General features: G+C 36.3%; 1 protein-coding gene across 1 annotated transcript; it reads left to right on the top strand.

Annotated features, from left to right (window-relative positions):
- Positions 1-2,406: 2,406 nt before the first annotated feature.
- Positions 2,407-15,967, top strand: LOC109067798 (probable E3 ubiquitin-protein ligase RNF144A-B). The gene is made up of 8 exons (XM_042777834.1): positions 2,407-2,679; positions 10,831-10,984; positions 11,393-11,497; positions 11,909-11,969; positions 12,490-12,700; positions 13,632-13,779; positions 14,624-14,713; positions 15,239-15,967. Exons 2-8 carry the CDS (start codon positions 10,850-10,852, stop codon positions 15,368-15,370), a joined length of 882 nt encoding a protein of 293 aa, XP_042633768.1. The 5' UTR covers positions 2,407-2,679; positions 10,831-10,849; the 3' UTR covers positions 15,371-15,967.
- Positions 15,968-16,407: the final 440 nt, after the last annotated feature.

Below are 16,407 nucleotides of genomic sequence, written 5' to 3'. Positions count from 1 at the left end.
CAGGGATTTGTACAATCAGCTGGTCATTATGTATTGTATAAAAGCACTATAGAAATAAAGATAACTTGACTTGATTTTATAAATTAATTTTCTGTCCTATAAAATGCATTCATGGGCAGAAAAGGTCAGATTTCAGAAGGATCAGAAAGACTTGTAATGTTTTTTAAAGAAGGCTCTCATGCTCATCAAGGCTGCATTTATTTGATCAAAAATACAGAAAAAAAGTAATCTTGCTAAATATTATTACAGTATAAAATAATGGTTTCTATTTTAATATCCTTTAAAATATCATTTATTTCTGTGATGCAAAGCTGAATTTCAGACGTCAGTGATCTTTCACATTTGCTGTTTTCTGTAATATAGGGCCTGTGGTTTTCATAGATTCATCACACTCAATTTAACATTTCCTTCAGAAGATACCACTCAAATGCAGGCAGGAAAATAAGCTGACAGATTAAAGTGATCCTTCATAGCAGAAACATTAAGAAAGAAGAGAATTTATCTCCAAGCCACATTGGAGCCAAAGAAGAAAAATGCAGCTGCCTAAGAAAATGATATATGACTTGGACTAATGAACAAAATCCCATATATGTCTTCTCATTACATAAAACATGGCAGCTTTCAGTGTTGTATTCCTTTATACAGAAGCAAATCCACTGATTTGCAATACATGAACACAGAAACCCACCACAGGAACCAGGTCGATATGTGACTGTTTTCCTTAGTCAGACAGATTGCAGTATCTGAATAAGAGGCACAAAACTATCACCTTCAACAACGCACACCATCCATTTGGAATTCCGAACTGCAATTATTCCCTTCCTGGTGCAAGGAAGTTGCCATAGTTACTTGGCCCCAGGCTACATTGAGTGAAAAGGTAAACACCAAACCACAAGGCAATATCTGACCTGCTGTGCTTTCTAACATTTTTCACCAAGAAAGCTGCACGCTTGATATTTTCTCTCTCCGAACAGCTAATTTCTTCCACTGATGTCTTGTCAGTATAACTTTGAATATACCCAATAATATTAAATGAATGAGAAAAGAAGTATTTAGACATTTAAATTATTTACAAATTCTCACAATTTCAAAAATGTTACGTAAATCTGTAGTTCTGTGTGACAGAACTTTCAGATTTAACCAGTTTGACATTCTATCATCACATAATCTATTAGTTTGCATTAACATTTAATGCGTTCATAATAACACAGTGTGTAATTAGATTCTGTATTCAGCACTATCCTGCAAATTACAGCATGCATGCTTTAAAGGACATCCTTTCCAAATATCAGATTAGCATGTAGATTATCATGCAGACTTCCAAAACAACCAACATCTTGAAAAATAAGATGCTGGAACATGTCCTGACAGGTTCTGCGGTGTAGACAAGTGCACTTTTTTTTTTTATTGCAGCATGAATTAAATCTTTTGTGACGTTGCCACATGCGTTAATGTAAGCTTGTAAGCCTCACACTGACACTTAGTGGCGATAAATGGTACTGACAGTACAAGATGTGCCAAACTTACAAAATATAATCTTGATAATAGCATCAAAAAATTCTATATACAATATAATATAATTTATATTTTTTATAATTATACAATTTTTATAATTATGTTATAAAATTGGAAAATTATTTATCTTCTGGTGTTTTTCAGAGTCAGTAGAAAGTCTCTTTTATAAATGTGGTCTTAATTGTTGACTGCCTGCGAAACCTCTCTTTAAGGACTGATTCACAAATGCATGTGCAATGACTGTTTATGGTTCAGTGAACAAGTATGAAAATAAATATTGTTTAAATCCTTTGCAATAAAGAGGTGTAAAGCTTATTTGGATTTTACAAAATCATCTTTAAAATACATTATTCTGAAAAGGGGATGTTTCATTAAACGTAATAATTTATATATTTTAAATAAAACCTATACATAAATGCTTTAAATAAGCAGCAAAATAGATAGATAAATAAATATATAAATACATTTATAAAATGGAGGCATGATGGCCCTCATATATATCATATATATCGACCTCTAGAATTGGAAATGTCCATAATTAAGGAAACACAGATAAAACTGAAAAAATTTAATATTTCATGAAATTACATAGTTTATCTCAGTTCACAGTAAATTCTCATACCTCTGATACATTGATACATTCAGTAAACGCAAAAAAAAAAAAAAAAGGTATTTTTGTATTAACTATAACTTTCATTATTTAAATGTGTATTTACTGCACAATGAATGTTGGTGCTCTTATAACGTCTCATGCACAGCACAGGTCAAATTAGGACAGCTCTGTGTATGATGATCCTGACAAACACCAGCAGATGGCAGTTTCTGCTTGGTATCTACAGCACTACTCGCGTCGCGTCAGCAGAGGGCGCCCGCGAGCGCGGATCTTAAAGCAGCACATCATCAGCAACCGCGCGCCTTCAAGCGCAGTCAAATGGCGCCTCTCCAGAGAATCACAGCGACCAGTTCGACCAGCTGATGTTAATTAGGGCAGAAAACACTTCTCTTATATATAAGTCTCTTTCTGTGTTATGATTCTGTGCGATGTGTTTTTTTTATTTATTTATATGTGACAAATGTGGACGTATAGGAAGACATTGTGCTTAGTTGTGCATGGAGCTGATGATATTCTTATAACAGATCGACAGCTAAAAGATTCATTCTAAGGTAAGCGGTGCATGGAACTGTTAGTGTTGTTATTATGACAGTGAATAGAGCGGCGTATTCACTGTTCGTGCGAACCATTCTGATATGACAGCAGTGATGTGTGTTGGTTGCATGCCACCTTGCTGTATTTGAAAATGTAGCCGTGTTTGACGCTGTCTTTTTGAATCACGTAATATACTGTGTATATTTTATATGAGTACACAAATCTCAGCATATCGTTAGGCTGAGCCGATTCATATTCACATTCAGGGAAACTATATATCTTATACTTGTCATTAAGGAGGCTGGTCAAACAACAACAGGTTCTTCTCTATAGGGTTTTCCCTCTAATATGACCACCAGTGGCTTTAACGTAGTGCAATAATAACAGTAACATCTAAATGTTAAGCTCTACTTTGTTAAGCTTAGTTTTGTTTACTGACTGCTAGACCACTCAGAAAACAGATGAGATCATGTGCCCCCTGTCCCAGGATACAGCTCAGTCAAAACATGACCTTTTACAGTGTTTGTGGGAGTTGTCCTTAATAGTTTGTTATTTAATGCCTGACAGAATACTGTTGATTCACTGCAAGAATATGCTTTCCACACTGGCTGTTCATTCAGGATGTTTAATGCACAAGGAAATCAGTTTGATCAATGTGAAATTACCATTTTTAACAAATCAACTGACTATAAAGACTCTCTCTCTATATATATGTGTATATATATAATTTGATTTCAGCTTTATTTAAATTAACAAAAAACATTTTAAGTAGTTTTGGTCTTAGTTAATGATAATACAAGCGTGGTTCACATCCAGCTTACACAAACACAATTTATTTCAGATTTTATCAGTCTGACAATGCTTTCTTCCGGTCCTCAGTCCACTGTAGAAGAGCAGGGCCGAGTTGGACATGTGCCCTATTCATGCATATAGATTTCAACAAAGCCTCTCACCCAAATCATGCTTGATTCGAGTATTCAGCCTTGGCATTTGTTGCCTTTTTTTTTTTTTTTTGGTCTGTGGCCAATCTGAGAGTGACCCAGATCATGTTTGATTTGAGTATTGAACTCCAGATATATTGTAGTGTCTGATCTTTTTATTGGCAGCCAGGTATGAAATGAATTACTTATGAACTTAAGTGCTCTTTGGCAAGAATGATACATCTAACCTGTTGTCGTGTGTAGAAATCTGTTATTAAAAGGGATTGGACACTTCATTGTGAAAACATGTGCTTTAATTTGTATTCATTTGATTAATGTGAAGATTGATGCCTTAAATCTAAATTTGGATGTTCAGACATAAAGATAAAGATAGGGGAATTTGACTGAGCCGAGTGTGATGTTACAGAAGTGGGCTGAGCATGAAAGAGGGGCTTTAGTGTCTACCGTAGTACATCTGGTCAGATCTGAATGTCCCTTTCATGAAATGCACAGGGACTTCCCGTGTCCGGAACAAACTGTGCCTGCCAGCTTTCAGTCTTCCTGCTCTATACGCACACAAACACTATATTATGTCAAGGATTTGTTAATGTCTCAGTGCAGATAGGTGAAGTATTATTGACACTAGAATGAATAGATTAGCCTACTAATGTGTTTTTTATGAATTTTCAGATCTGGGAGATGTTTAGCATCTCTTCAGTTGGACAAGAGACTGAGGTGACTCACTGCATGCTGATCACCAACTAAAGAATGTGAGGTGTATGATGTCTAGTGGAGCATAATATCAGCCCACATCAGGGGTGTCAGATCATTTTAAGGCATTTAGGGGTTGGACCGGACTAAGCATCACCTTTTATATTATATTTTCTTATACGGCATAAAAAACTGTTTGAATGTGTGATTAGTCAAACTTCGCAGTCAAACTTTGACAATCAATTGAGCATTATTGTATCTTAGCATGTGTAATAAATATCCAGTGGTTGAGAGATTCACATTTAAGAGTAATATTTCTTTTTGCACCTGTCCATGTTCTCATGAGTGACTCGTACAAACTATAGGTAAAAATTATCTGGAACTGTTCTCTCGCAGATCCAGTTGCAGATGAAAGGCATGGATTTCCACATAGTGTGTGTTCTTTAATGAGGTTCATTTGCAACTTTAAGAAGTGAGCTGTTACATGCAACACAAATTTTTGGCTAAAAGTAGAATATTATGAATACATCAGACAGATACGCAAAATGTACTGGTGTTTTGAGGTCTTTTAATTTTAATATTTTTTTTCTGAAAACCATCCAGGTTGGACTCCTTCACAGGCCTTATGTTTGACCCCTACTGCCTAATATTTTATATATAATAAATTAACAACAAATTTAGAAGTTCATGGTTTTCTGATTTTGTTTAATAGTCACATGACCTGCAGGTAAACAAAAAAAACACCCAATTTTTTATAAACCCTAAAAATCTTCATTCTTAAAGGGATACTCCATCCCAAAATGAAAATTTTGTCATTATTCACTTACCCCCATGTTGTTCTAAACCCGTAAAAGCTTCGTTCGTCTTTGGAGAACAATTTAAGGTATTTTGGATGAAAACAGGGAGGCTTGAGACTGTTCCATAGACTGCCAAGTAAATAAAAGTGTCAAGGTCCAGGAAAGTATGCAAAGCATCATCAGAATAGTCCATCTGCCATCAGTGATTCAACCGTAACGTTATGAAGCAATGAGAATACTTTTTTTTTACATGAAGAAAACTAAAATAACGACTTTATTCAACAATTCCTCTCCTCTGTGTCTCTCCAAATTAGCGTAGCGCCATTTTGGCAGTTCTGAGCAGTACGCAGGCAGCGTACGCTCTTCTGTGTCAGCCAAGTCACAAGGATACATTTATTACATGTATTTACACTTTGGTTTGAAAGCAAACAGCGCATCGGCGCAGCGCGGCTAACACAGAAGAGCATATGCCATCTGTGTACTGCTCAGAATTGTCAAAATGGTGCTACGCTGATTTGGAGAGACACAGAGGAGAGGAATTGTTGAATAAAGTCGTTATTTGTGTTTTCTTTGTGTACAAAAAGTATTCTCGTCGCTTCATATCGTTACGGTTGAATCACTGATGGCAGAAAGACTATTCTGACGACGACTTTCATACCTTTTATGGACCTTGACACTGTTATTTATTTGGCAGTCTATGGGACAGTCTCAAGCCTCCCTGTTTTCATCCAAAATATCTTAAATTGTGTTCAGAAGACGAACAAAGCTTTTACGGGTTGGAACGACAAGTGGGGGTAAGTGAATAATGACAAAATTTTCATTTTGGGATGGAGTAACCCTTTAATGAATTATTTCAGCTCACTTGTAATTTTAGCTTCTTCATGAGCCCCAGTTTGGGAAGCCATGTCCTAGATACAGTACAGTACAGTTAGGAACAGTACAGGACAGGTACAGTTCCAAGAGCTTGGTCTGGACAGCATGGGTTCACTCTGAGGTTGTCACAGAATTTATGCTTTTCTGCCAAATTTCTGCTTAAAAAAAAAAAGGATTCCCGACATCAAAAGAACAATAAATGGCACTTGATCTGAAGTGAACAGATCAGTAGAAGGAATCCCAACAAAGTAGGTTAATCTCCGATCTAATGAGGCCACAGGCCAGTGACTTCAAAACAGAGATTACAAATTCACCAAAAAGTAAAAAAGCAACCTACTTTCAAAACCTTTGGACACATTTAAAGTATTGATTTCTCAAACTCTGTAGACCGTTATGAGAACAGAGAACACACAAAGACAAACCCTCCTACAAATGTCTCTGTATTCCTTCATTTTTTTTTTTTTTTTTTTATAGTTTCTCAGACATTTGTTGAATGAGAGATAATGGGTGTGCTTTTTGAACTGCTACAAATCCTTTGATCCCAGTCATTCAAATAATCTGTTAAATCCTCTTTTAGATCATGTTGTCTACACTGAAATGGAACAAGCCCTGTAGAGATTCACCTCTTGAGCTTTCTGGTGCAGTGCGATTTGTCACTTTTGCTAACACTTACTAATGATGTCAAATCCTTGTTGGTGAGATTAGACTTCTATAACACATGATCTTATTACCCACGTCTTCTCATTTAATGATCAAACCAAAATATTATTAATGGAATGATGCATAGCACATTGGTCCGTGCATATTTTGATCAAGACTTCCTTTCAGTGTCATTAGTATCTTTTTTTATTTTATTTTTTTATTTAAGTTTAGTTTTTTGTGAGAAAAAAAAAAAAAAGTATTGTTCTGAACATTCTGCAGATGAACAGGAAAAATATTATTTAGGTGATTTCTCAAAATGTAAAACTTCATTTTGCACATTTTGGTGCAGAGAAGCTTTTTTGGCATACAAACGAACTTATTTTGTGTGTACTGTTACACTAGTTCTCAGTCTTACACAGCATAGGTCTATACTCCTAGTCATGCATATGCTGGCATTCATATGGGAAAAACAGGAAGTGTCACTGTTTCCTTGGGCAGAGCTCACATCCTGTGCTTGGCAGGAACACTCATCTCCCTCTGACTTGTAGACTGCCTTGCAGAATTTGTCTGCTGTCTATTTCCACATCGCCACACTTCTGCGCAAAATATTTTATCATTGTCTTAACAAATTAAAGCAATAAACTGTTCACCAAAAATGAAGATTCAGTCAGCATTTACTCATTACTTTACACCATTACTTCAAGTCATTTTGGTCTAAAATTCAAAAGTCTAAAAGGACTGGTGTAGTGAATCAGTTGATCCAGTTTACAAAAGCAGTCTGAATGATTTATTGATGAAGCTGATGGATTCAGTTCTCGAATTCAACTCAGTGATTCAATTTGGTTGTACCAGAAAATTCCTTTAAATTGAAACAACATGATAGTGAGTCAGAGTGATCGCTTTAGAGGGAACCGTATGACCTCAATAGACTGCTCCAAATACAGTGACTGAGAACATTAGCAATATATTTAATTTTTTGTCAGGCACTAGGTTCCATGTCCAAATAGCCAAGTTCATGAAAGGCCTGATTGTATCAGTCTTGATTTATCAAATTAATGTGAATGTAAAAACTCTCTTTCTCTCTGTCTCAGTCACTGTATTTTTCTTAGCAGAAGTCTGACTAACACAGTTTTGCTTGTTTAAGTGTTTACAAACTCCTCCTTCGTAATGTAATCCAATTAAGCAATTAGGTTGCTCAGGGATTTCAGTATTTTTGCTGACACAAATCAGAAGACCTGCCAACAGCATGTGTGTTCTTAGCACTCTCAGCCTTGTTTAAAGTGTTGCTGTAAATGGTTTCAGCACCTTTAAGAGTTTGATGCAAAAGCAGATACGAAAAGTGATACGGAGTGAGTTAGTATAAAAATGTGCTGATTTTAAATATCGACACTTTGAGTTTATCCTTACATTGTTTTTATTAATGACAGATAATGTGTTTTTAATGTTTCAACCAAAGGTCTTGACTGTAACTAAACTGTTTTTACCCTGCTCACAAAAGACAGTTGGAGCGACACTTGAGAATCTTAATTTGGCTTTAGCCTAGATAGATTAAAAATAGATCTTATGCAAGACCTTTATCATTTGTTATATAATTTTACTCAAACTTGTGCTAAAAGCTTAGATGAAAGCTATATTGGCATCTCTGGAGCCCTGATGCCTTTTGCAAAACTGAGCAAAACCAGCTTCTTTATTAAAGTGATCTGTGAGCACTTTTAAATGTGCACACACTATAAGTAAATGTGCTTAAAAACTAGTTCAGACTATTATCTGTGTCAGCAGATAGAAAAGTTCAATTACAGTGGCAAACTGTTGGACGCTTTCTGTCCTCATCTTGGACACGATGAGGAGTTTGTGCCAAACTGCTGTGCGTGATCCAGTATTATAGGGTATTTCCTGACCTTCCCTTCCTGACACATAGAGAAAGAGTTCCAGATGTGGATAGTCGTTGTCTAGATGAATGCACAATGGATGTTTATAGGGCTTCTTTCATGCCTGCAATTTCCTTTGATTTTGGGTGTGGTGGACATCTTTGTTTTTTCGGGTAATTTGTTCCTTTTTATTTAATTTATTCTAGCTGTTCGTTTTTGAATCTTCTGTCTGAGTGCTTAGGTCTTTGATAGAGTGTTTTCTCACAGGCCTATTGATTATTTCATTTAAGAGGCTGCGTCCTCTAGAGGTTGCATTTATAGGCTGCATATGTCATATAAGAAAAGTAACATTAAGATTGCAGAGTAAGAAAGAATTTACAGTATTTCACAACACACAAGGAATAGCAGTCAATTTTATTATGGTTGCTTTGCTTTTCTTAAATAAGACATGCAGAAGGCGCAGCTCTAACAGCTGAAGTGTCATTTCTGCACCACTCATTAATTGTATAATTGACTTTTTAAATAGGTTGCATCAACACCTCTGCCATTGGTCATACAAACAGAATGAAAAATGCAATTTTGCACAAAACTCTTCTGAACCCAAAAATGTGAACAAATTTTGGTAATCGAGAAAGATTTCTTCCATAGTATGGCAAACTCTGAATCTGCAGTCTTTTATCACTTCGTGTTGCATTCACAGTGAGAGGCATTTAAATGCTGCTGTGATGTATCATGTATTGGCACTGTATATGAATTTGATGCAGTGTGTTTGACAGAGAAAGAGAATTCTTAAATTGCATTCTCACATTATCAACACTGCCTAGTTTGCTCTGGAGAATGAGCAGTCAATGAAAGACTCCATATATATATATATATATATACTACAACATTTAATTTTCTTCATTTGTGTAGTACACAAGGTGAGGATGTCAGAAAGAGCTGTGATTACCACATCAGCACTGTCCTAAGATGTACATCATACAAACATTTTTGATGTCTCACAGTCTGCCTTGGCTTTTACCCAACATCTCACTGGGGACGTATTTGACAAGCGACAATCATAAAGGACAGAATAATTTCACCATGTACACGTGGCTTTACATATGACATATGAGTTGCTGTGTCTGGTTAAGGCTGTGTGGGTGTGCTGATGGAGGTGAGAGGCCCAAACAGAGATGAACAGCCTGCTGAGAGCCCGTTGCTGTTTGGGCTGTCGACTATTCCCACCACAACACAATGAGATACTGCAGACGCAAGCACTGAGTCTCCATCTGTCTCCACCTCCACAGATATCTGCTGTGCGGAAGCGTACTACTAACTAGACCATCTGAATGTTCCTCGACAATTAATTCTATCAGCTTGTGATGGTGTGTAGTGCGTGATGTGGTGGTATAGTGAATCACGTTACATTTTAGTAACTTTTGGTGCCAAAGTTTTGCTGTGCCATATTGTGAAGGTGCTTTGAAAGTTTGCGCATAGTGTATTTTGCAGAGGTCTGTTTGTTTTTAGCAGGCTGCTCTGTGTTGCTCGTACTCTCTGAGGGAGTCTGTTCTGTAGGGCACTCCAGCAGAGACAGTCATTAGTTTTCTTTGGTTTGCCTGGGAGCAGTACTGGGGGATATTGACATACTTGCCATTGCCTGATTGGACAAGCCCTAAGCAAACAGCAGAAGCTCTCTGAAGGGAAAACTCTTGTGTCAGACCAAACATTTTAATAGATAAGGAGTGAGATACCCCCAAATCTTTGTAATAGTTTAAAGGGAAGTGTCTTTCCCCCTCATTATTTTTACCTTTGTTCATCTAATGCTCACTTTAAGTTAATCTTTAAAAACACTGTTAAAGTAATTTTTTAGCAAATCTCAGAATTAATATTAATTTCTTAATGTTCATTATAATGTGATCATCGTAAACTGAAACTAAAACTATTATTAAATGTTTTAGGTAATTGAAATAAAGCTGAAATAAATTAAAAATTAAAAAAATTAAATAAAAAAAAAAGTTGCTCAGGCAGCTACCTGAACAAATTTTAAGTTCTAAAATTAATTAAACAGAAATAAAAAAAAAACTAAAGATAAATAAAAATATTAAAAATAAATGCTATATACAAAAACTAATAAAAATGACAAAAGCACCAAATTAAAACTGAAAATATAAATAATTAAAAATATTATTAAACATCGTAATAGTATATTATTGTATAAAAATTAAATTTTTAGTGATAGCTAAATTCACTTGTTGCATTTATAATTGATTATATTTTGTAGTGTTTTGTTTTTAATTTATTTAGATAAAACAGTATGATATTTATTAACTGCTTTAGCTTTTTTTTTTTTTTTTTTTTTTCTGTCTGTATTTTAGTGTCCCAGATCCGTGTGCCATGAGCAGTTCTCGCTACGAACCCAGCTGGGACGTGGACCTGGCGCCCCTTCTGTCCTGTAAACTGTGCCTGGGAGAGTTTCCCCTGGAACAGATGACCACCATCTCCCAGTGCCAGTGCATATTTTGCAGTCTGGTAAGGGCTGTCTTCAGTAGCGCTCCAGTGTGTTTTTCAGCAGTGTGCAATCCAACAAATTATTTGACTGGCTTTTCACAAGTGGGAATACAGTAATGTAAATGCACAAAACATACAGGAGCTGGTGATCCTGTTACTGTTATGTGTATATATTTTTTTTCTAAATATGGACTATAGAATTAAGTATGCTTACATATAATTCTATACTAATGCTTCAATAGTTGTTTTTGCCATGCATTAGCTTCTTGAATCTTGATGTTGGTCAAACTGGCCTGTTCTCTGCGAGCAGCTCTTGAATGTTGTCTCAGCAGAATGCTGTGATGGATTGTGGGTGAAAACATAACCACAGGCAGCACTTGTCTCTTTATTTTTTTCAAAGATGAAAAAATACGAATCTGTTTCTTACAGTGTTTGAAGCAATATGTTGAACTCCTCATTAAGGAAGGCCTTGAACCGGCTATTAGCTGTCCAGACTCTGCCTGCCCAAAACAGGGACATTTGCTGGAAAACGAGGTAAGCTTGCTTAAAATTTGTCATTTTTCCAAAGACTAGAAATAACTGTTCTGAGTTTAAAGTATTAAAGGGATAGTTCACCCAAAAATGAAAATTCTGTCATCATTTAATCACTCTCATGTCGTTGCAAACCTGTATGAGTTACTTTCTTATTTTGAACATAAAAGAAGATATTTTGAAGATTCCTGGTAATCAAACAGTTGGACGTTGCCATTGACTTCCATAGTATTTTTTTTTCCTATTATGGAAGCTGTCACTTGCTCCTGTCTTGCTTAATTTGTAATTTTTTTTTTTGCTCCTGTCTATTTTTGGGTGAACTATCCCATTAAGACAGTCTCTCACCCACTGTCACTTGCTCCTGTCTTGCTTAATTTGTAATTTTTTTTTTTTTTTTTTTTTGTTCTGATGTAGATTGAGTTTATGGTGGCTAAGGAGGTCATGCAGCGTTATAAGAGACTCCAGTTTGAGCGAGGTGAGTTTTCGAGAGTTTCATGAAGTACATAGTTCTAATTTAGCTTTTACAATGATTTTAAATTTCTTTCGTGTCTGTTTTTTGTTTTTGTTTTTTTTTTCTAATGTGCCTCTAAGAAATGCATTGTATTTTATTTGAAATGAATAATTCTTTGTTCCTGTAAGATGGGTGAGTTTTTTGTTCCTGTGTGAGTTTTGCCATGTCTAATATAGTATTTTAACAGCTACATCTTTCAACAGCAGCCTTTTTGAAAAGCCTGCATCAAATTGACACATTCATAAATCTTTTACACAGAATTGTGCAACATAAAGTGATCAGAACATTGTTAAATGTTTCATTCAGAATGAGTGTTTTTGCATCTTAGTTTTTTTTTTTTTTTTTTTTTTTTACTGGGGAGGTTCTTACAACATACAAACTAACAGTATGTGTTTATACATCAACCTCTTGTCAAACCTGGGAATGTAAATGTAGATCAAATCAAACAGGTCATTTCAAATATGCTGTTTGTTTTTCCTTGCAGAGGTGCTTCTGGATCCTTGTCGGACATGGTGCCCATCATCCTCGTGCCAAGCAGTGTGCCAGCTGAATGAATCAGAGGTGCAGTTGCCGCAGCCGGTGCAGTGCCCTCAGTGCAGTCTGCGTTTCTGCTCCGCCTGCAGGGCAGACTGCCCCACCGGCCACACGTGTCAGGAGAGCGTGCCAATTACCACCTTCCTGCCTGGGGAAAACGGGTACTAGTGTACTTTAAACCCTCAGCATCAAATCATGTAGCATTCACAGCAGAAATCTTGTTTCTGTGGGTGCTCCTTGTTACTTAAAAACAAAAATAACCCCTTAACTTGCCTTCAGATTCTTTTAAATAGGTTTCTCTCCCTTAATAAAAGTCCAGTGTACAGATATTATTGAAGTATCCATCAACAAATTATACATACACTTTTCAGGAACTGACTGGTATTCATTTTAGTAACGTTTCTGTTTGGATTCAGTTTAATCTCAGCAAAACCATGGTAGAAACTACAACATTCGGGAAATCAGCATATTAGATTGATTACTTAAAGACCATGTGACACTGAAGACTGGAGTAATAGCTGCTGAAAATTCAGCTTTGCCATCACAGAAAGAAATTACATTAAAAATGCATCAAAATAGGATTTTAAATTGAAATATCACTGTTTTACTGAATTCTTAAACAAATGAAAGCAGCCTTGGTGAGCACAATCTTACCAACCCCAAACTTTTGTTTATACATACATTTAAAGCATGTTGACAAGTAAAAATTTGTGTGTAATTTTAACCATATTTCAGAACATTAGGAAAAGTCATTTCTTTCTAACCTGACACTTGTCAAGTTACCTTTATTTATATAGCGCTTTATACAAAAAAGATTGTGTCAAAGCAACTGAACAACATTAATTAGGAAAACAGTGTGTCAATAATGCAAAATGACAGTTAAAGGCAGTTCATTTGTAACTCTAAGGAGAGCGGTCTCAGTACTATGATACGGTCTAAATCCTGGCTGGAAATCCTCACAGATGCCATTTTTCTCTAAGAAGGAATTTAATTCAGTTTACACTTCAATGTAAGAGGTATTCAAATAGCCTTGATGAAACCAAACATGAGATTCTTAACCATTCTCTTGCATGTTCATCTCCTCACTTTCAGCTCCAACCTCAAGAGTGAGGAGGACGAGGCTCCGATCAAACGCTGTCCTAAATGTAAAGTGTACATTGAGAGAGATGAAGGCTGTGCCCAGATGATGTGTAAGAACTGCAAGCACGCCTTCTGCTGGTACTGCTTGGAGTCATTAGATGTAAGTTGTTCATACAGTATGAGCTGTTTCCCTTGTTGTTCTTATTATTATTGTTGTTATTATTTTAACAAAGTTTATGCTATTTACATATAAGTAGAACTTTTATTGGGATGTCTTATTCCTCCAGTACAGTTGTGTTTGGTTAGACCAAAATATTGTTGGAGTGTCTAAGTGCTGCTTCTCCATGTAACTCATATTCACCTTAATTGTAGAATTGGGAATTTTTTTTCAGTTTCTCATTTCGATCATCGATAGGTCTCAAAATATGAGTACTCGGGGGGCTGGGGCATGTGCGGGGGCGGGGTGTGTCTGTCACGGAGATAATAAAAATATTTTAAGACTGTTAAAAAAATATGACATGAACATATGGCTAGAAAAAATAACTGCTAGATTATGACGCATCAATGTTATTAAAAAAAAGAAACATCTAAAAGGAATAGCTGCATGAGGTGGAGCTGAAGAGATCAACTGCGGAAAACTAAAGCCTGTTCTATGACATCCTGTGAAATGAATCAAACCTAGATACACAACATAAACATAACATTACAGCTTCTATCTGCACAAAAGGATGCAAATGCAAGTGAACTTAAGCTAAGTTACGTGATGTATCCAGAGAGTGTAACTCCCGCTTGTGGATGTGCTCTTTCCATAGCAGTGCGCTGAAACATGGGCAAGAAAAGCAAAAAAAAGTTATATGTATATGCCTACTGTTGACAAAAAAATACAAAAAATAAACACAAAAGGACACAAATGCGACCAATGAGGAAAAAAAAGTCAGGGCAATCATCGTCTTCTTCCACATAACTACTTTATTGATGCTAACATCTCTCCTTCATCTCCTCAGGATGACTTCTTACTGATCCACTATGATAAAGGACCATGCCGGAACAAACTGGGTCATTCCAGAGCCTCCGTCATCTGGCATCGGACACAGGTCTGTACCACATGAGCATATCCCTCTAGACTGCAGATCTGAAGTGCTAAAGACAAGTTGACCCACACAATTCACCTGAAATAACGCTCAATCTTCTAAAAGCCAACAGGGTATGATTTATGTTTCTATACTAGGGAGATGTTATGTGTTTATTACTAGAGTGGCTTGTGCCTTACTTTACAGTGCAGGGAGATTTGAGCTTTTTTGTTACTTTATTGTATCAGCAATAGAGAGAGAGTGAGAGAGAGAGAGGTGGCTGATGTAAAAAAAAAAAAAACACATTGATATTTTGGTTTGAAAAATCATCAGTTTGACTATGCAGTACTACATCGGACACCAAGATACGATCACAAAACCATTACTGCCCCCCTGTGGCTGAATGCCATCTGATTTGACATGTCAAAGCATCACAGACCAAACTATACTGGTTTTCTAATTAGCAGGAATGTGCACATGTTGTTTATCCTACTTTTTTGCTCTTCTTAATACTCTCTTTCTCCCTGGATCTGTCACCTCTGTGCTCAGGTTGTTGGGATTTTTGCTGGCTTCGGTCTGCTGTTGCTAGTGGCCTCCCCTTTCCTTTTGCTGGCCACTCCTTTCGTGCTTTGCTGCAAGTGTAAGTGTAAACGTGGCGATGACGACCCTCTTCCCACCTAGAGCTCCGTTTCAGCTTCAGGAGGTGACTTTCCACTCATTTGACTGAGGATCGGCTGTGATCCTGTCTTGTTCTCCTGAGCACACTTTGCAGTCGCATTGGTAAAAGACTTATCTGTCCATGAGATGGCACTTTTGAATATGTTGACTTGCATTGAAAAGTTTTATAGAGGAGCAGAGATGCTGATTGGATGAGCCATTAGCAGATCTGTAGTGTTTGGAAGCAAACACTTTTGTTTTGTCTTTTGTTACATTGTCTTGTATCTTTTCTCAGCATCACTTTTTCTTCACTTTATGTGGTATTAAGGTTAACTAAGCTATTTTTTATGTTGTTTATCCTGAGATATAACACACACTTGACAGGAATACATTTCTTAGCAGTGCTTTCATAATTTTCTTGTAGCATAGTCACATAACCTCTAATTACGTATGCATGCTGGAGGCCGAGGATTTTTCACTTCTGTTCCTCCAGCAGAGGATCTAATCAGTCTGCCACTTGCTTCTATATGCTTCCTATAAGCTCTTTCTTAGGACAGTAAAACATGGTTCTTCCATTTGAATCTACTCCGATACTGTATACACACCATAGAACAAACAGACATGTCAAATAGTAATTTCTAAATATATTTCATCTTCAACAAATGAATCATTAAATTAACACAAAAATATCTTCAACACAACACACATGAATCATTAAAGTAAGCCAATAATATCTTCTTCACTTTGTGAATGATGTCATTTACAGATATATTTTGTTAACATAACACACATGATGGCTTTTGTTTGTATTTCCAACCCAGGCGGGTCTTATCCACAACCTGTTGATGATCCAAATACAACCTGCATTACCATGTGCCTGCCAATTTAGGTCAGAGTAATCAGGCCAGTGAGGCTTAACTTTTCTTTTCAGGTCACTCTAGGAGTTGTGTATTTATTTAATTAATTTATTTTTTGGAGTAATTCTTTTGGGAACAGTTTGCCAAATGTGATGTGTAAGCCCACATGTTCATTGTCTAGCACATTAATAACTGGTTGATGAT

Source organism: Cyprinus carpio, chromosome A20 (genome assembly GCF_018340385.1).
Source record: "Cyprinus carpio isolate SPL01 chromosome A20, ASM1834038v1, whole genome shotgun sequence".
Taxonomy (NCBI): Eukaryota; Metazoa; Chordata; class Actinopteri; order Cypriniformes; family Cyprinidae; genus Cyprinus; species Cyprinus carpio.
Note: the sequence above shows the minus strand (reverse complement) of the source record. Positions and strands in the feature narration are given on the sequence as shown.